The 20,316-nt window shown below is 38.8% G+C and overlaps 4 protein-coding genes and 1 long non-coding RNA gene across 5 annotated transcripts; all 5 read left to right on the top strand.

The window, feature by feature from the left end:
- The first annotated feature begins 31 nt into the window (after nt 1-31).
- LOC145046979 (uncharacterized) lies at nt 32-603 on the top strand. The gene is made up of 3 exons (XR_013682095.1): nt 32-210; nt 297-397; nt 549-603. It is a non-coding gene; the product is annotated as an uncharacterized LOC145046979 (long non-coding RNA).
- A 1,104-nt stretch (nt 604-1,707) lies between these two features.
- LOC145045532 (uncharacterized) lies at nt 1,708-3,782 on the top strand. Its single transcript, XM_078993858.1, has 4 exons — nt 1,708-1,990; nt 2,105-2,772; nt 2,862-3,102; nt 3,196-3,782. The coding sequence occupies exons 1-4, from the start codon at nt 1,708-1,710 to the stop codon at nt 3,780-3,782; spliced, it is 1,779 nt and encodes a 592-aa protein (XP_078849984.1).
- A 20-nt stretch (nt 3,783-3,802) lies between these two features.
- LOC145045531 (uncharacterized) lies at nt 3,803-4,954 on the top strand. The gene has a single exon (XM_078993857.1). It carries the CDS (start codon nt 3,803-3,805, stop codon nt 4,952-4,954), a length of 1,152 nt encoding a protein of 383 aa, XP_078849983.1.
- Nucleotides 4,955-4,965: 11 nt separating this feature from the next.
- Nucleotides 4,966-5,412, top strand: LOC145045530 (uncharacterized). The gene has a single exon (XM_078993856.1). The coding sequence runs from the start codon at nt 4,966-4,968 to the stop codon at nt 5,410-5,412; it is 447 nt and encodes a 148-aa protein (XP_078849982.1).
- A 20-nt stretch (nt 5,413-5,432) lies between these two features.
- LOC145045529 (uncharacterized) lies at nt 5,433-16,637 on the top strand. The gene is made up of 2 exons (XM_078993855.1): nt 5,433-5,732; nt 16,173-16,637. Exons 1-2 carry the CDS (start codon nt 5,433-5,435, stop codon nt 16,635-16,637), a joined length of 765 nt encoding a protein of 254 aa, XP_078849981.1.
- Nucleotides 16,638-20,316: the final 3,679 nt, after the last annotated feature.

Genomic DNA, 20,316 nt, shown 5'->3' with positions numbered 1-20,316 from the left:
CCTCCTCCTCTCTTAATCCATTCGCCGTCTACATGATCCAGTCGCCATTACGCGGATCTCTCCTCCTCCTCTCTTAATCGATTCGCCTTCTAAATCTCTCTTAATGCAGTCGCCATTACACGGATCCTTGGTTTTTTGTTTCGATTTCACGGGCTAGGGTTTATACAATCTCGAAGTTTTTAAAGATCGTGTGGAACGAAAGATTGAAAGGTTCGTTTTTTTGATTACTTGGTTTGGTTTTTGAGTATTCTTCTCCTCTCTTAATCGATTCGCCTTCTAAATCTCTCTTAATGCAGTCGCCATTACACGGATCCTTGGTTTTTTGTTTTGATTTCATGGGCTAGGGTTTATACAATCTCGAAGTTTTTGAAGATCGTGTGGAAGAAAAGATTGAAAGGTTCATTTTTTTGATTACTTGGTTTGGTTTTTGAGTATTCTTCTCCAGAATTTTGAACGAACGACATTAGCTACAAAAAAATCGCGAAAATACCCTACGGTTTGTCCTGTGCTAACCGATTTTGCTTGTTTGTTTCGATTTCATGTGTTAGGGTTGATACAATCCCAAGGTTTTCGAAGATTTTGCTGCACAAACGATTGAAAGGTTCATTTTTTACAACTTGTTTCAGTTTTTGGGTTTTGTTCTCCATAATTACCCACAAAAAAATCGCCAAAATCTCTTACGGTTTGTCCTGTGCTAACCGATTTTGCTTGTTTGTTTCGATTTCATGTGTTAGGGTTGACATGTATTACAAAAAACGTATTTTATGTATTTATCAGCTAAAGCATTGCATGTTTCGATTTCATGTGTTAACCAGCTAAAGCATTGCACACCTTGCTTAGTATTTCATTTTTATATATATTTAACCAATACAACACGTATTTTATGTATTTATCGAATTTGTATTATACGTTATTATTAAAAGTTTTTAAAATATGTTTTATTTCTATATATAATACATTTTATATGTATTCAAGAATTTTTCAGATAAATATGTATTATATCCCTAAAATTTTATTTTTTTAAATGTATTTATGTATTTCAAAAAAGGTTTTATATGTATAAATATGTATTTTGTAAATTTATATATAATAGAGCTTATAAAATATAAAGATGCTTTCAAAACATCAAATACTTACTTATACACATGTTTATGTTTTATATATAGGAAAAAAATACAAATATTATATGTATGTCTGTATACATATTATACAGAAAAATCCAAATTTATCCGGATTAAACACTTATATGTATTTGTTATACATATAAGTATAGTTTTATATGTATAAATACATGTAGATACATTAATATATATTATTAACCTATCTTCATCATTTAAAATAAATAAAACGGATTAGAAGAAATCGTCAATATTGGTTCTACCGTTCTACTGCACTGGAAACGATTTAAACCTTGTAGGTAGAAGACTTCAGTTTTTATTCCTTATTTTTGCATGTTTAAAATCGCTCGGTGGTTATATACAAATTTGGTAAAGAAGAACACAAACTCTTTAATGGTTGAGTGGTAACATATATTTTTATGCATATAAAATATATATGCTTTATATACATATCAGTTAATAAAAATATGTTATTTTACATATAATGGAAATTAAAAGCAATGTAGTGTAGAAAAACGAAAAAATTAGAAAACAACAATTAGAAAAGGTACCATTACAAAACTTGGAAAACCAATGTAGTGGTGGAATAATGCTATCCGCAAATAACCATTCAACCTCACATGGTACTCGAGCCAAAGACAAAGAAAATATTATGCCACGTAGTAAGGATAAAGCTGCTCAAAATAGGAAAGATACTAACAAAAAGTATTATGAACGCAACAAAGAAAAAAGGAGAATGCTTGAAAGTGATCACCAACAAAAAAACAATGAAAGTATATTTGCTACTGCAGAGGTCATTCACAAACATCATGTTATATGTGCTGAAGAAAACAACCAAATATATTCGGGGTTAACACACGAAACATTAGATGGTTAGTCCTAATTTAATTCTACAGCAAATTTTAGTATAAACCATCATTATTTAAAATGAACAATTACATTTTTTTATCTTTAATTTAAAAGAGTTGTGTTTTCATATATTATAGAAGTTGGAGGTTCTAGCGAGGTCCATGTCAATCAAGTAATTCCAGATGACATTCTTCTTGAGGATCCATACCATTCTATTTTCGATGGTATCCCTGAAGTACATTCTATTTTGGAAGGAAGTAATATATGTGTTCATTGTGGAGCCAAACGGTTCAAACATGAATTCGCTACTTTTTGTTGCATGAGTGGGAAAACAAAGTTGGCATCTTCCCAAATTCCTAATGAGTTATATCATCTTTTTACATCAGAAGAGGAGTTAAGCAAAATATTTAGAGATAATATACGTGCTTACAATACAAAATTTTCTTTCACATCCATGGGAGTAGAGTTGGATGATGATTTGAGCAATATGAAATCCGGAGTATATACATTCCGTGCGAACGGAGCAATATATCATAGAATTGATCAGTTAGTACCGAGGGATGGATTACCTAGGTACTTACAATTATATTTCTATGATTCCGAAACCGATTTTACACATAGACTTCAATGGCCAAATATTGATCGAAAGATCATTCAAGTGTTGGTGGGCGTTCTTTCAACAAACCCGTATGCTACAACGTTTCGAAGCCTTCGTGAGCTAGGACCTCTCGATAACTATAGAGTCACTTTGAACGCATCAGTGGAACTTGACCAGAGGGTATACAATCGGCCGACCACATCTGAGGTTTGGATATAATAATTATTTCTCTTAATTTTAAGTGATATCAGTTATCGTATTACATATTCACCATACTAAAATCACAAATTATATAGGTTGCTGGTATTTGGGTAGAAGGTAATGACAACATAACAACATATAAAAGAAGCATTGTTGTATATGGGAGATCTGAATATAGTACACAAATTCAACCTTACGAAGGTTGTTATGATCCTTTGTCTTATCCATTATTCTTTCCTAATGGTGAGTCTGGTTGGCATGCAAAAATAGCAAGGGATGGGGTGTCCATCAATGAAGCTGTGGGTAATGAAGAAAATATTGTGGATGATATAGAAGGTACATACATTTTTGAAATATGAAAATCAATGATTTCGGTAAAAATATACATAAATACAAAATTTACAAGTTTCTAACATTACCCTTATGCAGGGGCTAAGTCAAAGAAGGGTAGGAATACCGTAACAATGCGTGAGTACTACTGTTACAAATTCCAGATTCGCTCATCTAAAAATTTAATTCTATTGGGAAGAAGATTGCTACAACAATTTGTGGTATATATCTACATAAAGATCGAGACTTCATGCTTGCTTTTTTGTAAGCTAAACCAAAAGAAGATAAGATCTGACCTTTACCAAGGAATTGTTGATTGTGTCAATGCCGATGAAGTTGAACCAAGTAGAGTCGGCCAACGGATAGTCTTACCTGCATCTTTCATCGGTGGACCACGTGACATGCGACGAAGGTTCCTAGATGCAATGACGTTAGTTCAAGATGACGGAAAGCCTGATATATTCCTTACAGTAACATGCAATCCAAACTGGCCAGAAATTGTTGATGATTTGAAACCCGGGCAAAGTGCACAAGATCGACCAGACCTTGTATCAAGAGTGTTTCGTGCAAAATTAGAGGATCTAAAGGACCAACTTCTAAAGCATCATATCCTGGGTGTGGTTCGAGCATATGTTTATGTGGTAGAGTTTCAAAGCGTGGTTTGCCACATGCACATTTCCTCTTGATAATGAGACCAGAACACAAGATGACAAATGCTGACCATTATGACAAAATGGTGTGTGCTGAACTTCCCGATCTGAAAAAGTATCCCAAAATGCACGAAATTGTTGTGAAGCACATGATGCATGGTCCTTGTGGTCATTTACGAGAAACCAGTCCATGTATGCAAGGAGAGCCAAAACAATGTCGGTGGAGATATCCTAGACAATTTAATGAAGCGACGACACAAGGAGAAGACTCATATCCATTATATAGGAGGAGAAACAATGGGATAGAGGTCAACGTACGAGGAAATACACTTGATAACAGATGGGTGGTACCATATAACCCGAAGCTGTTAATGATGTTCAATTGCCACATGAATGTCGAGGTTTTCTCGAGCATAAAATCTGTGAAATATGCTTTTAAATATGTTTACAAGGGACATGACAAACAAGTTGTCCACATTGATCAAGATGGAGCAGAACCCATCATCAATGAGATTAAAAGATATCAAGATGCACGTTACGTCTCACCCCCTGAGGCAATATGGAGGATTTTTAGCTTTGCGCTTTCTCAAATCCACCCTTTCGTCATGTCTTTGCATCTTCATCTCCCGAACCAACAATTGGTTAGATTCTCAGATAATGATTCAATGATTGATATTGTGGACAGGGAGAAAGATAAGAGTTCAATGTTGACTGCATTTTTTGACATGAATAAAATGGATGAGATTCCGAGGCAATATCTATATAAAGAATTCCCAAGATACTTTACATGGAATTCAACCAAACGTCGTTGGAAGCAAAGGAAAAAAGGAGCAATGAGAGGTCGATTGGTTTCTGCTAACCCTGCCGAAGGAGAGAGATACTACCTACGGGTTCTTCTATCACATGTTAGAGGGCCAACATGCTTTGAAGATCATTACACGGTGAACAACGTGTTACATCCAACATTTCGTAAAGCTGCTCTTGAGAGAGGGTTAATAGAGACCGATGATAACCTATCTCAATGTCTTCGTTATATCAATTTCCAGGTGCTCTTAGAAGGTTATTTGCAACAATACTCATTTATTGCGAACCCGGAGATGTTCGCAAGTTATGGGATGACCACTATAATTCACTTTCTGAAGATTATATGCGACAATGTGAAAGTGTTGAGCGAGTTCAAACCATGGTTCTTATGGATATCTCTATAATTTTGCAATCTATGGGTAAGCATCTCAATGAGTTTGATCTTCCTATGGTAAATACAAACATCAATTTGGAATCTGGATTTTATCGTGAGGTCCAAGAGGAGTACTCCATCGTTGTGGATGATGAACACCTTCGTGCAAAAGATTCTCTCAATACCGACCAAAAAAATGCATATGATGAGATCATGACCCACGTTAATCAGAATCGTCCGGGTGTGTTTTTTATAGATGGTCCTGGTGGAACTAGGAAAACATTTTTGTACAAAGCCTTACTTGCCGAGGTTCGTTCCCATGGTCATATTGCACTTGCGACAGCTTCATCCGGTGTTGCGGCTAATAATATGCCTGGGGGGAGAACATCTCACTCGCGGTTTAAGATTCCGATAAATCTTGATAATAACTCAATGTGCAAAATCAATCAGCAAAGTGGGGTTGCACAACTACTTCGTTTGCCAAAATAATCATATGGGATGAAGCATCAATGGCGAATAGGCAAGCAGTAGAGGCGGTGGATCGAACGATGCAAGACATTACAAAGGTGAACCTCCCTTTTGGTGGAAAGATAATGATCTTGGGAGGCGATTTTAGGCAGGTGTTACCAGTAATCAGACGTGCTACTAGAGCACAGATTGTAGACGCCAGTTTGAGGATGTCACCTCTTTGGTCTTTGATTAAAAAAATACGTTTAACTATAAATATGAGAGCACTGGCCGATCCATGGTTTTCAGATTTTTTGAAACGAATTGGCAACGGAGATGAAGAAACCATCGATGAAAGTTTTGTCCGAATACCTGATGATATGTGCATTCCTTACACCGGCTGTCACACCCCCAAACCAGAATGGCGGAAACATTCGGGAGTGGATGACTTCACGTAGTATCACAACGATTGAATATTGTAAAGAAAGTAACACAACCATCATATATATAACAATGAAAACGTGTATTGTTGCGTTATACATGTTATCAAAAGAATATTACAATATGATGATTAAATGCTTAATGATAAAATCATCCTTTATGTTCCTTCTTCCAAAAGCTGGTAGTTTACCTGTATCACTGATTCCCTGAGAAATACAAGTGGTTTTGAAAAGTGTCAACAATTAAGTTGGTGAGTTCATGAGTGCTCCGAGTTGAAAAGTATATTCCTTTTGGTAGTAATTTGGTAAACGAGGTTTTTAGAAAATCCAATATTTTCTTGTAAGAATGAAAAAGGTTCCAAAACTGGAAGTGTATTAGTAACTTTTATAAACAACAATGACAAAAATTTAGTATGAAATTATAATGTAAGAAAACTGTGATGCACATATGAATCTCGTAAATCAATCTTGTTTTATACTTTTTATGTGAGCTTTATAACCATACTATTGACACTGACGGCCTGTAACAACATTCTTCAAGTGTTGCAGTGTTATGACATTTGTCACCCCAGACCTGCCGGTCTAACTATAGCTAGTAGTTTAGGTGCGGGATTGTCAATCCCGTATAGATCTATACACAAGTATCACGCTCTCCCTCCAAGAGATTATGGTATATAATACAGGACTTGAAATGCATACAAAAATGTACGTTGAAGTTTAAATGTCTCACATTGACTAGTATAAATAGATTTACAATGAAATGACTTTACTCCTTTTTGAAACTGTTTCGTTTTTCAAATTGTATAAAAATGTAGGATTGACTTGCTAACTATACCCATTATAGTTTTTCAAATAGTATGTTCCATTTCGTAGCCATAACTTAGTGATATAATTGTCCTTGTATACATAAGATATGTGTATCGATATTCGAAGTTAGAAATTTCATTTATGTTTAGAAAACGATACTTTTAACGTGTAATGTACTTGTATTTCCCCCCCTTAAAACATGTAAAAGAATTGAAAAGTAGGGGTATGAACTCACTCGTTAAGTTTGAAGAGAGGGGCTAGAGTTGAGCAGAGTTTCGATCGCGGATAGTTGCGTCGTCGGGCTCTTCGGGAACTTCTGCAACGTAAATCTTTCGTCGGGGCTCGAGTGCGGAAACCGAGGTGAGAAAAGGGTCTCTGGAGCTGGGATAATGTCTGAGAAATAGTGAAGGTGTGCCAAAACCCGAGTCTTATGCCCTCTATTTATAGGGCTGAAAACCCCCGTACGCGGCGCGTACTGCCGGAGTACGCGGGGCGTAGTCAGTACGCGGGGCGTACTTCGGTTACGCGGGGCGTAATAAGGCGTCATGGCTTACGACTCCTGGCTAGCTAGGCGTAGTTTGGGCGGGCCGATGGGACTCGACCCTGGGTCTAGTACGCGGGGCGTACTCCCAGATTACGCAGGGCGTAATCCCTGCTTCCAACTTCTAAATTCCGTAACTTTCGCGTACGAGCTCCGTTTTTCGCGTTCTTTATATCCACGCGTAGGTGAGATTATGCTCTACAACTTTCATTTAGACTCTGTCGGCTAGTTTTGACTTTATTTTTAATGATATAATTTTAATAGGCCGGGCCTCCTAAAGTTCGTTAAAATTTCATAGGTTCTTTATTCGACGTCGGTTTTCGTTTGTCTTTTTATTGTTTTATTACCACCGAGGAGATCTTCAACTTCCGTTTAGGTGGCGATAGCTAAATAATATTCGATCTTTAATCCGAGTTTTTAGCCCTTTACTACTGTTACGAAACTTTGAAAATTCGTAACTTCTTCATACGAGGTCCAAATTGGGCGATCTTTTTATGCACGCTCATCTTTCAACGAGATCTACGACTTTTGTTTAGATACTTTAAGGCTAAAATGTATTTTATCGAGAGTTCACTTTTTACGTCAAATTATGTTTTAACGTCGAGTCGTAATTATGCGAGTGGTTATAATTTCTTCAATATAACTCGGTTTTGAGTGTTCTTTATGTCTTTGGAAACCTGGGCATGATATCTAATGTTCGATGCATCCCAACTTAGATACCTGAACACTTTATTTTCGAGGTTAATTTCGTTGTTTTTAGCTTTCGAGTGTTTACAATGCTTTTGGGAAAAACAGGGTTGTCACATCATCCCCCTGTTAAGGGAATTTCGTCCCGAAATTTAATCTAAGATCACTATTACAAATTAGGAAAAAGATGCGGGTACTTTTGTTTCATTTGATCCTCTCGTTCCCAGGTGTATTCAGGTCCTCGCTTGGCGTTCCAGCGGACCTTTACGATAGGTATGCGGCTTTGTTTAGTCCTTTTGACTTCCCGATCCATGATCTCTACCGGTTCCTCTATAAATTGGAGGTTTTCGTTTATTGCGATTTCGTCTAGAGGGACGACAAGGGTCTCGTCGGATAAGCATTTCTTCAGGTTTGATACATGAAAGGTAGGGTGTACATTGTGGAGTTCCTGAGGTAGTCTAAGTTTGTAAGCCACTGGACCGATCCTCGCAAGGATCTCGAATGGTCCGATGTATCTGGGGTTCAGTTTTCCACGTTTTCCGAAGCGTATCAATCCTTTCCAAGGCGAGACTTTTAGTAGGACACGGTCTCCAACTTGGAATTCCAAGGGTTTTCGTCTCCTATCTGCATAACTCTTTTGTCTATCCCTTGATGCCTTTAGACGTTCTCGGATTTGAACAATCTTCTCCGTAGTTTCCCGTATGATTTCTGGCCCAGTAAGTGTGTTGTCAGTTGCTTGTCCTTTTGCTAGTTGGGTGTCTCCCACTTCGGCCCAGCATAAAGGTGACCTGCACTTGCGGCCATAGAGGGCTTCGAACGGGGCAGCTTTGATACTGGTGTGGTAGCTATTGTTGTACGAGAACTCGACCAAGGGTAGGTGTGTGTCCCATGCTTTACCGAAATCGATTACGCAGGCTCTCAGCATGTCTTTTAAGGTTTGTATGGTTCTCTCGCTCTGGCCGTCGGTTTGAGGGTGATAGGCGGTACTCATGTCTAGTCTTGTCCCCAAAGCTCTTTGTAGCGACTGCCAGAATCTTGAGGTGAATCTACTATCTCGGTCCGAGATAATGGATACGGGCACACCGTGCAGTCGTACAATTTCCCTGAGGTACGTTCTTGTTAACTTCTCCAATTTATCCGTCTCTTTGATCGGTAGGAAATGCGCTGATTTAGTTAACCTGTCGACAATTACCCAAATGGTGTCGAGTCCGTTTGTCGTTTTGGGTAACTTGGTTATGAAATCCATAGTTATCCGCTCCCACTTCCATTCGGGTATTTCTGGTTGTTGTAATAAACCTGAAGGTTTTTGGTATTCTATTTTGACCTTAGCGCACGTCAGACATTTACTCACGTAGGTAGCAATTTCGGCTTTCATGTTCGGCCACCAGTACAACTTCTTGAGGTCGAGATACATCTTGTCGGAGCCGGGGTGTATGGAGTATCGTGTTTTATGGGCTTCGTCCATGACGATTTCTCTGAATCCACCAAACTTTGGTGTCCATATTCGATCCATGAAATAATGAACTCCGTCGTTCTTGGTTTCAAGATTCTTATCCATCCCCCTTAGGGTTTCTCCTGCTACATTTTCAGCTTTCAAGGCTTCCATTTGGGCTTCCTTGATTTGCGTGGACAGGTGGGAATGGATCGTCATAGTTAGGGACTTCACTCGGCGACCCGAGTATTCCTTCCTACTGAGTGCATCCGCCACTACATTAGCCTTTCCGGGGTGATATCGAATTTCGCATTCGTAATCACTTAGTAGCTCTACCCACCGTCTTTGTCTCATGTTGAGTTCTTTCTGGTTGAGAATATGTTGAAGGCTTTTATGGTCAGTGAAGATCGTGCATTTTGTGCCGTAGAGGTAGTGTCTCCATATCTTTAGAGCGAAAACGACTGCTCCTAGCTCAAGATCGTGCGTTGTGTAGTTCACTTCATGCGTCTTTAGTTGTCTTGAGGCATAAGCGATGACCTTCCCTCGTTGCATCAGGACACACCCGAGTCCTTGGTTTGATGCATCACAATAGACCACGAAGTCCTCTGTCCCTTCTGGCAGGGTTAGGATGGGCGCACTACACAATGCTCGTTTTAGCGTTTGAAATGCGGCATCTTGTTTTTCTCTCCAGTCGAAGGTCACATTTTTCTGAGTTAGGGTGGTGAGTGGCTTGGCAATCTTGGAAAAATTCTGTATGAACCTTCGGTAATACCCGGCGAGTCCTAAAAATTGTTGGATCTCTGTAGGGGTTCTTGGGATCGTCCAATTCTCTATTGCCTTGATTTTCGAGGGATCCACGTGTATTCCTTCCTTGCTTACTACGTGTCCTAGAAAATCCACCTCTCGAATCCAAAACTCGCACTTGGAAAATTTTGCATAAAGTTTCTCTGCCCTTAATGTTTCCAGAACTTGGCGGAGATGTTGGCTGTGTTCTTCCTGGTTTCTAGAATAGATGAGTATATCATCTATGAACACGATCACGAATTTGTCCAGGAAAGGGCGACATACTCGATTCATCAAATCCATGAACACTGCTGGAGCGTTTGTCAATCCGAAGGGCATCACTACAAACTCGTAGTGACCATATCGTGTTCGGAAAGTCGTTTTGGGGATGTCTCCTTCTAGTACTCGTAGCTGGTGATAACCGGATCTTAGGTCGATTTTCGAGAAGTAGCTCGCTCCTTGTAGTTGGTCAAAAAGATCGTCTATACGTGGAAGGGGATATCGGTTTTTGATTGTCAGTTTGTTCAGTTCTCGATAATCGATGCACATGCGAAAAGATCCGTCCTTCTTTTTCACGAACAGGACTGGTGCACCCCATGGTGAGAAACTTGGCCTAATGAATCCCTTGCTCAACAGCTCGTTCAATTGACTGGACAGTTCCTGCATCTCGGCTGGAGCTAAACGGTACGGTGACTTTGCTACTAGGGTGGCTCCGGGAATCAAGTCGATTCTGAATTCGACTTGACGTTCTGGTGGGACTCCTGGGAGATCTTCTGGGAAAATGTCTGGGAAGTTGCAGACTTCTGGAATATCTTTAATGTTCTTTGGTTCTTTCTTCTGGTCTACTACGTGGGCTAGAAAGGCATGGTATTCCTTGCGAAGATATTTTTGTGCTTTAATACAGGAGATGATTTGTAATTTTGCACTAGGTTTGTCTCCATATATGATGAGATTTTCGCCGTTGGGAAGATTTAGACGAACGGCCTTTTCATGGCAAAGAATGTCGGCATGGTGAAGACTCAGCCAGTCCATACCGATGATTATATCAAAACTCCTTATCGAAATGGGCATAAGGTCGATTGGAAATAAATGTTCGTTTAGATTTAATGTGCACCCGACGTACATATCACTTGTGCTTTCTGTTTTTCCATTAGCCATTTCTACGGTGAATATTTTATTAAGTGGTTGGGGTCTCTGGTTAAGTAGATGTTTGAATTTATGGCTCACAAAACTTCTCTCCGCACCGCAATCAAATAGTATGCATGCATAAATGTTGTTGAGGAGAAACGTACCCGTAACTACTGTTGGATCAGTTATTGCTTCATTTTGACCTATCGCCAGCACTCTCCCAATACCACCAACATTCCTTGTCTTGGGGCAGTCCCTCTTGAAATGCCCGGTTTCTCCACATCCATAACAGGCTTGACTTACCCCAGTACTAGGAACTTGAGAGAATGGCCGCGCTGGTGCCTTACAGAAACGGGCTGTGTGCCCTTTCCTGTCACAGTTCTTACAGTACATTTCGCGGCAATTACCGTGGTGATGGTAGTTGCATTTGCTGCACTTTGGCAAGTTCCCTGCATATTGTTTTGTTGGCGTCGAAGTTGTAGGAGTTGTGCTGGGAGTAGTAGCAGCATGAATCGCCACCATTTGTCTCTTTGAAGGTTCCTGCGAGGTTAGTCCCTTCCTCTTGTTCCAATACTTCTTCTTGCTGTTGTTATTGTTGTCATTGTTCCCTTTGGTTGGTTCAGTTGCGATAGTCGTGACTCCTTGGCAGACACCATGATCCACAAGCGATTGCGCCAGTTCTTTGGCACTGTCGAAGGTCATGGGCTTTGAAGCTAGTACACTTCCTCGCAGTTGGGGTGATAATCCCCAGATGTATCTCTCAACTTTTTGGCTTTCTAGAATTAACATCCCAGGACCAAGCGTTATCAAATCGCTGAACCTATTGGTGTAGCCTGCGATGTCCGATCCTTTCATCGAAAGGTTCCACAATTCTTGTTCCAGCTTCTGAATTTCGCCCCTTGGGCAGTATTCCCGTAGGAGCATTCGCTTCAAATTCTCCCAACCCATGGAGTTTGCCACCACCAGGGTTAGTGTCTTGACGTGGCCGTTCCACCATGTCAAGGCGCGTTCAGAGAATGTACAGGCAGCAAATTTTACTTTGCTTTCTTCCGGGCATGCGCAAATTTCAAATACGGCTTCCGTCTTCTCTATCCATTGGGACAGAGCCAACACTCCTCCAGTTCCATAAAAGGGAATAGGTTTTCCATTAGTGAAGTCTTTGTAAGTGCAGACCCCAGTACGGCCTTGGCTTGGGCCGTTGGTAAAGCTATTTATTCCACCTCCCGACCCATTGTTGCTCATTTGAGCCATCGCCGCGGTTACAGCGGCTGTTACAGCAGTTTGGAACATAGCTGCATCCATAGTTGGAGGAGGTGGTGGAGGTGGTGCTGGAGTTGAGTTTCTGCGTGTTGTTCTACGAGGAGGCATGTTCTGGTAGAGAAAATAAGAATGAATACTATAAGTTTCTAATGTTTTGACAATCGTGTAATTGAGAGTTAGTCGTATCTTGTAATTTGTTTTGACTTTAGTTTTTGGTTTCAAGTTAGATATAACAATTTAATTAATTTCGAGAGGTATATAAAGAGGCACTGCATATATATATATATATATATCACACCTAAGGTGTGATTCATTAGATTTCTAGGAAAATTTGACCTAATTAAGAGGTCTCCGTTTTACAGATACAAAAGAAAATAAGAGAAAAACTTTATCCGCAGTCCTAGTCTATATCAAAATTTGTTGGAGCTTGAACAAACTCTACTTGTGGCGTTTGGAGCTGGATTCGGCATCTGACCGTTTGACTCCCATCAGTCGCCTCTCGAATTCCGCTTGTTGTTCTTTCATCTCTCTTATGTCATCTAGCGCTGTTATCATTTGGTTCTGTAGTGTCCCCGTGTAGATTTGGAGATTCTCATGTAGTCCGTCCAAACGGCTGATGTCGGAGGCGTTACCTTGGGTAGCAGCATTGATCTCTCAAATTCTGGTTGCTTGTTGTTCTGCCTGGTAGTTCTGGTTAGCTATAGCGTTCACGACAACGGGGAGTGCTCGATCAGCGGAGCCTCCTCCACTGACGTTGTAAAAATCCCGACACATGCCAAATGGAGGACGCACGCCTTGCTGACGGCTCCAGTAGTAGAGGTGGCTTCCCCATATGGGAATGGGTCCCGGTTGATGTGGCCTGATCACTGGAGGATGGGGGATGGGAGGGTCAATTACTTCTGGTTCAGAATCTGTTCCGCTAGAAATTTCCACGATCTCCTCGTCGACTTCGTATTCCTCTCCAACTTCGATTTCGAATTCTTCTTCGACCTCTTCTTCGATTTCTTCTTCGATTTCTTCTTCGATTTCCTCTGGGTCTTCCTCCGGGTCTTCTTCTATCCAGCCGCCGTTACCTTGATTTAGGTAGTAGGGGTCTCCCGGTAAAGGAAATCCGGCCATTTGTCTGTACTGGGATAGAGGTATGAGTTTTTTTTTTTTTTCGTTTAATAATAGACTTATATTATTTCAATTTAGCGAATTTAGATTTTTATAAGTTTTTGGCTTGTTGACTATTACGACCATTCCTCGACGTATATTGGTCAAATCCAGGATAAATATAGTTGATCAGGTTATATTTATTCTTGTTTTGATTACATACCCCAAGGCTCAATCGTGGTATTGCAACTTGCCATGCTACTTTTTAGAAAAACTTGTCATGACGCGAGACTGATACGTGCGGTAAAAATGTATGTATTTAAAAGAAAATGTATTGCTATGAAAATGTTGTTATCAGAGGGTTTTTGGTTCCCGTTGTATTTATAGTTTGTATATCTTATGTGGTTAGATATACTTAGTTCACTATAAACAATGCTCTGATACCAATCTGTCACACCCCCAAACCAGAATGGCGGAAACATTCGGGGGTGGATGACTTCACGTAGTATCACAACGATTGAATATTGTAAAGAAAGTAACACAACCATCATATATATAACAATGAAAACGTGTATTGTTGCGTTATACATGTTATCAAAAGAATATTACAATATGATGATTAAATGCTTAATGATAAAATCATCCTTTATGTTCCTTCTTCCAAAAGCTGGTAGTTTACCTGTATCACTGATTCCCTGAGAAATACAAGTGGTTTTGAAAAGTGTCAACAATTAAGTTGGTGAGTTCATGAGTGCTCCGAGTTGAAAAGTATATTCCTTTTGGTAGTAATTTGGTAAACGAGGTTTTTAGAAAATCCAATATTTTCTTGTAAGAATGAAAAAGGTTCCAAAACTGGAAGTGTATTAGTAACTTTTATAAACAACAATGACAAAAATTTAGTATGAAATTATAATGTAAGAAAACTGTGATGCACATATGAATCTCGTAAATCAATCTTGTTTTATACTTTTTATGTGAGCTTTATAACCATACTATTGACACTGACGGCCTGTAACAACATTCTTCAAGTGTTGCAGTGTTATGACATTTGTCACCCCAGACATGCCGGTCTAACTATAGCTAGTAGTTTAGGTGCGGGATTGTCAATCCCGTATAGATCTATACACAAGTATCACGCTCTCCCTCCAAGAGATTATGGTATATAATACAGGACTTGAAATGCATACAAAAATGTACGTTGAAGTTTAAATGTCTCACATTGACTAGTATAAATAGATTTACAATGAAATGACTTTACTCCTTTTTGAAACTGTTTCGTTTTTCAAATTGTATAAAAATGTAGGATTGACTTGCTAACTATACCCATTATAGTTTTCAAATAGTATGTTCCATTTCGTAGCCTAACTTAGTGATATAATTGTCCTTGTATACATAAGATATGTGTATCGATATTCGAAGTTAGAAATTTCATTTATGTTTAGAAAACGATACTTTTAACGTGTAATGTACTTGTATTTCCCCCCCTTAAAACATGTAAAAGAATTGAAAAGTAGGGGTATGAACTCACTCGTTAAGTTTGAAGAGAGGGGCTAGAGTTGAGCAGAGTTTCGATCGCGGATAGTTGCGTCGTCGGGCTCTTCGGGAACTTCTGCAACGTAAATCTTTCGTCGGGGCTCGAGTGCGGAAACCGAGGTGAGAAAAGGGTCTCTGGAGCTGGGATAATGTCTGAGAAATAGTGAAGGTGTGCCAAAACCCGAGTCTTATGCCCTCTATTTATAGGGCTGAAAACCCCCGTACGCGGCGCGTACTGCCGGAGTACGCGGGGCGTAGTCAGTACGCGGGGCGTACTTCGGTTACGCGGGGCGTAATAAGGCGTCATGGCTTACGACTCCTGGCTAGCTAGGCGTAGTTTGGGCGGGCCGATGGGACTCGACCCTGGGTCTAGTACGCGGGGCGTACTCCCAGATTACGCAGGGCGTAATCCCTGCTTCCAACTTCTAAATTCCGTAACTTTCGCGTACGAGCTCCGTTTTTCGCGTTCTTTATATCCACGCGTAGGTGAGATTATGCTCTACAACTTTCATTTAGACTCTGTCGGCTAGTTTTGACTTTATTTTTAATGATATAATTTTAATAGGCCGGGCCTCCTAAAGTTCGTTAAAATTTCATAGGTTCTTTATTCGACGTCGGTTTTCGTTTGTCTTTTTATTGTTTTATTACCACCGAGGAGATCTTCAACTTCCGTTTAGGTGGCGATAGCTAAATAATATTCGATCTTTAATCCGAGTTTTTAGCCCTTTACTACTGTTACGAAACTTTGAAAATTCGTAACTTCTTCATACGAGGTCCAAATTGGGCGATCTTTTTATGCACGCTCATCTTTCAACGAGATCTACGACTTTTGTTTAGATACTTTAAGGCTAAAATGTATTTTATCGAGAGTTCACTTTTTACGTCAAATTATGTTTTAACGTCGAGTCGTAATTATGCGAGTGGTTATAATTTCTTCAATATAACTCAGTTTTGAGTGTTCTTTATGTCTTTGGAAACCTGGGCATGATATCTAATGTTCGATGCATCCCAACTTAGATACCTGAACACTTTATTTTCGAGGTTAATTTCGTTGTTTTTAGCTTTCGAGTGTTTACAATGCTTTTGGGAAAAACAGGGTTGTCACACCGGCCAAGACAAATCAAAAGATGAGTTGATTAATGCAATCTTTCCTTCTTTGCACATCAATGGAGGCTCTTCAGAGTATATTATTTCCAAGGCGATACTATCAACAAAAAATGAAAGTGTTGATGAAATTAATGATCAACTGATTGATAGGTTCTGTGGAGAGGAGAGGATTTACTATAGTTTTGATGAGGCAGAAGATGATAAGAACAATTTCTATCCGATGGAATTCTTAAACTCTATCAATATCAGTGGTTTACCTCCTCATTACCTTCGACTCAAAACTGGATGCCCTATAATACTGTTAAGGAATATTAATCCTTCGAATGGTTTATGTAACGGCACAAGATTGATATGTAGAGGTTTTCAGATGAACGTGATTGATGCGGAAATAGCGGTTGGCCTTCATGCCGGAAAACGAGTTTTTTTTACCAAGAATCCCTCTTTGTCCATCTGATGATGACATGTTTCCATTCAAATTGAAAAGAAAACAGTTTCCAATTCGGCTTAGCTTTGCTATGACAATCAATAAAGCTCAAGGCCAAACAATTCCAAACGTTGGTGTTTATCTACCAGAGTCAGTATTCTCGCATGGGCAACTTTATGTGGCACTTTCCAGAGGGATATCCCGTGAAAATACAAAGGTCTTAGTGATACCTACAAAAGAATTTCATGGGAGAGGAATTTACACATCAAATGTGGTGTATCAAGAAGTTTTGCGTGATATATAAAATCAAATCTTGTATAAACCTTATCGATATATATATATATATATATATATATATATATATATATATATATATATATATATATATATATATATATATATATATATATTAAAATAGTAACATGCTGGTTTTCATTTATTATCATATACGATTACAGTCGCACCACCTCACTGAGATAACTTTTCACCTAACAAGAACTAATCGGCGCCTAGAATCTTTTTGTCGAAAGGAAAAATAGCCGTCGCCGCATCGCGATGGTACCCCACTAGTATTATATATATATATATATATATATATATATATATATATATATATATATATATATATATATATATATATATATATATATATAAGTATTCTAATAAAAGAGTAGTTTTTAATCTCATTTTGACATGTATCATCATATTAAATCTCATAATTAATGCAAATTTTATTTGTCTTTTGCTATGTTTCACCTTATTATGTCTTATAATTAATGCATACCATTTGTCAACATATTGATTCTCCATTTCAAATTTTAAATTTTAAATTTCTCATTCTAATTACATTAAATTAACAACATTAGAATAAAAATTAAAATAAAATTAATACAAATTATAAAGTGATATAATTTTAAATATTTATTTAAATCAATGATTATAATTTTATATAGCTAAAAAAACCTCTTAATTAATAATTAATTTAAAATAAGTTATTAATAATTTTAAATTTTAACTATTAAAGTTTAATTAATTTTATAACCGTGGTTCCCACGGGTTATAAACTAGTATATGTGTGTGTGTGTGTGTGTATATATATATATATATATATATATATATATATGTCTACACACACCATAATAAGCATTTAGTCTTAAATGTTGCATTTTAAGAGGTACAAACTCTTATGCATCATATACAACAAGTTTATGCAATTATTATTATTTGGTGAACATACTTATGGCTTTGACCTGATTTCATTCCATATCCCGTCGAACAACCTCCCTACTATTTCATCATTTTCTTCGGCCTTATAATGTTATACCTCAATTAATCTTCTTGACCATTTATATAACATCTCCACTCTTCTTCATTTACCGTCTACTTCTTTACCTCTGCCACGAATCTCCTCTTTCTCAATAACCGGTAACCAACACCACTACACACCATCTTCTCCTCATCTTTCCTTTGTACTTTCTCTCTCATGGCGAACTGCGATTGTTGCACACCCTTCAATCGACAACCACCTGTTTCTCCCCCCCCCCCCCCCCCCGCTTTAGCTCTCCCACCATTACGATCGATAACCAACATTCCATGATATGTTTTTCTATTTCATGTTTTTATTTTATTTTTTGTATATTCGTTAGGGCTTATCGACTTCTTCCTTCCTCATAGTACTTATGCTCATCTACCTTCTCTGTGGTTGCATACATATTAGAAGGAGACCGAAATTAACTCCTCTTCTCAGGTACTTTCATGTTTGTTCATCGAGCATCTTTAGTGTAGACATGAACCAAGTATCTACTTTCTTTTACATGTTGTTATGTTAACTATATTCTACTTTCCCAACTTATTTTTGTATATTTTTTACTCAAAATCTCAGGAAACCCTTGCCTCACTACGATCAAACATGGTCCTACGAAGTCTATGGGTTACTTTGGTGATGTCGGTAACTAGATCATACATAAGTAGGTGACAAGCGTTATTTTAGGTGAAGAACGCTTCAAAAGACACGCCTTTATTTCTCTCCCTCTCTCTCTCTCTCTATATATATATATATATATATATATATATATATATATATATTTGTATCATTTTCAGTATCTTATTCTTTTGACGATTTGGTTCAATTTTTTTTTGCTTGCAGAATGTAACATCTCAAAACACGACCCAAAAATTTTTGTTTAATAATTACTAAAAACATCATGTTAATATCATAAAATAAAACTCGTATTCTAATATCTCAAAACCATAGCAAAGTATTACGAGTAAACTGTATCAAGACTGTATCAAATCATATCTATGACAAGCTAAAACAATTCCCAGGATAAACTGAAGCTATAGTGTGTGCGATGCCATCAAACTGAGCTCTTCCCTTTACTTGCGGAAGTACCTGAAACCAAAACTGAAACTCTAAGCACAAAGCTTAGTGAGATCCCCCAAGCTACCACATACCATACAATAACATATAAACACATATTGGGCCTTGCACACTGCATCGGACCGAAGTCTGAAAACTGCATCGGACCGAAGTCCGGAACTGACTGGGACCTTGTCCCCTACATCGGACCAAAGTCCGGAAGTAACTACATAGGACCAAAGTTCGGAACTGACTGCATCGAACCAAAGTCCGGAACTGACTGGGACCTTGTCCCCTGCATTGGACCGAAGTCCGGAACTAACTGCATTGGACCGAAGTCCGGAAACTAACTGAGCATAGCATAGCATAACATAGCATAACATAAACATATGAACTAGTATGAACACATAAACTGCATACTGCATCGGGTCGTAACCCGGAACACATAACACATAAACACTATCTGAGCCATGAAGGCATCAAACATTCCAACTACTGCATCAGACCGAGGTCCAACAACTACTACTAATTAAACGGGCCGGCATTGTGGCCTTAGACTCATTCCTACTGGAAGGAAACTCACTTCGTGCTGCTGAAGTCCCGCGAATAATTCTTGGACTGGTGGCTGACCTATCCCTAGACTGTCAACATCAAAATAAAACCTAATTAAACATTTAGGTTTCCGCTGCATCATTCTAAAATACACACTCAGGGTAAAAGGACCATTTACTCCTAACATAGCTTGGTCCAAGACCAAAGCCCAACTCATATTCTGAAGGCCCAAAATACCAATCGTCAACCAAGGCCTAACTATGGCCTTTTTTTCAAATTGGGCCCAAACCCCTCATATGGGCCTTACCCTAAAGTCCATACAAATGTTCTTGTAATAGCACGAATTCAGGTATTCTTCTGTTTTGAATTAAATTGTTAGATTTAGGGTGTGCATGGTAGGCGATTACGCTGGGCGTACAAGGTGTACGCTGCGCGTACTCGCGCGCCTCATTTGGACGCGTTCCCCCTCAGGTACGCGGGGCGTACCCAAGGTTACGCCCGGCGTAACTCATTCAGATACAAACCCTAATTTCCTTTGATGGGGATATAAAAGGAATATGTGGCTGGTCTTCTCAGCCACCATCCCTCAGAGTGAAACCCTAAAAAGAGTGTACCCTCATTCTTTGGCCATTGTGTGTGTATTCTAAGCTTGATGGTGCCATTTCAAGGTTGCAAAGGAGAAGAAGAGCTTGTTGGGGAGGCTAGAAGTGGTGCTCAAGTGTAGATCTGAGCTTTGCAAGGGCTAAAGCTTCATTTCCAGGTATAAAGTTCGGATCTTGTCACTTGGTTCATGTTGTA

Source organism: Lactuca saligna, chromosome 5, assembly GCF_052625555.1.
Source record: "Lactuca saligna cultivar CGN05327 chromosome 5, ASM5262555v1, whole genome shotgun sequence".
In the NCBI taxonomy this organism is placed as follows: domain Eukaryota; kingdom Viridiplantae; phylum Streptophyta; class Magnoliopsida; order Asterales; family Asteraceae; genus Lactuca; species Lactuca saligna.
The sequence above is the reverse complement of the archived record's forward strand: the minus strand, read 5'-3'. Positions and strand labels throughout refer to the sequence as shown.

Bases quoted from the DNA above. Each gene is read 5' to 3' on its own strand.
- LOC145045532 (XM_078993858.1), top strand. From the start codon at position 1,708: ATGCTATCCGCAAATAACCATTCAACCTCACATGGTACTCGAGCCAAA. The intron at 2,773-2,861 runs GTTTGGATATAA...CAAATTATATAG, and splicing joins ATCGGCCGACCACATCTGAG to GTTGCTGGTATTTGGGTAGA. The intron at 3,103-3,195 runs GTACATACATTT...ACCCTTATGCAG, and splicing joins TATTGTGGATGATATAGAAG to GGGCTAAGTCAAAGAAGGGT.
- LOC145045531 (XM_078993857.1), top strand. From the start codon at position 3,803: ATGACAAATGCTGACCATTATGACAAAATGGTGTGTGCTGAACTTCCC.
- LOC145045530 (XM_078993856.1), top strand. From the start codon at position 4,966: ATGGGTAAGCATCTCAATGAGTTTGATCTTCCTATGGTAAATACAAAC.
- LOC145045529 (XM_078993855.1), top strand. From the start codon at position 5,433: ATGGCGAATAGGCAAGCAGTAGAGGCGGTGGATCGAACGATGCAAGAC. The intron at 5,733-16,172 runs GTCCGAATACCT...TGGGAAAAACAG, and splicing joins AAACCATCGATGAAAGTTTT to GGTTGTCACACCGGCCAAGA.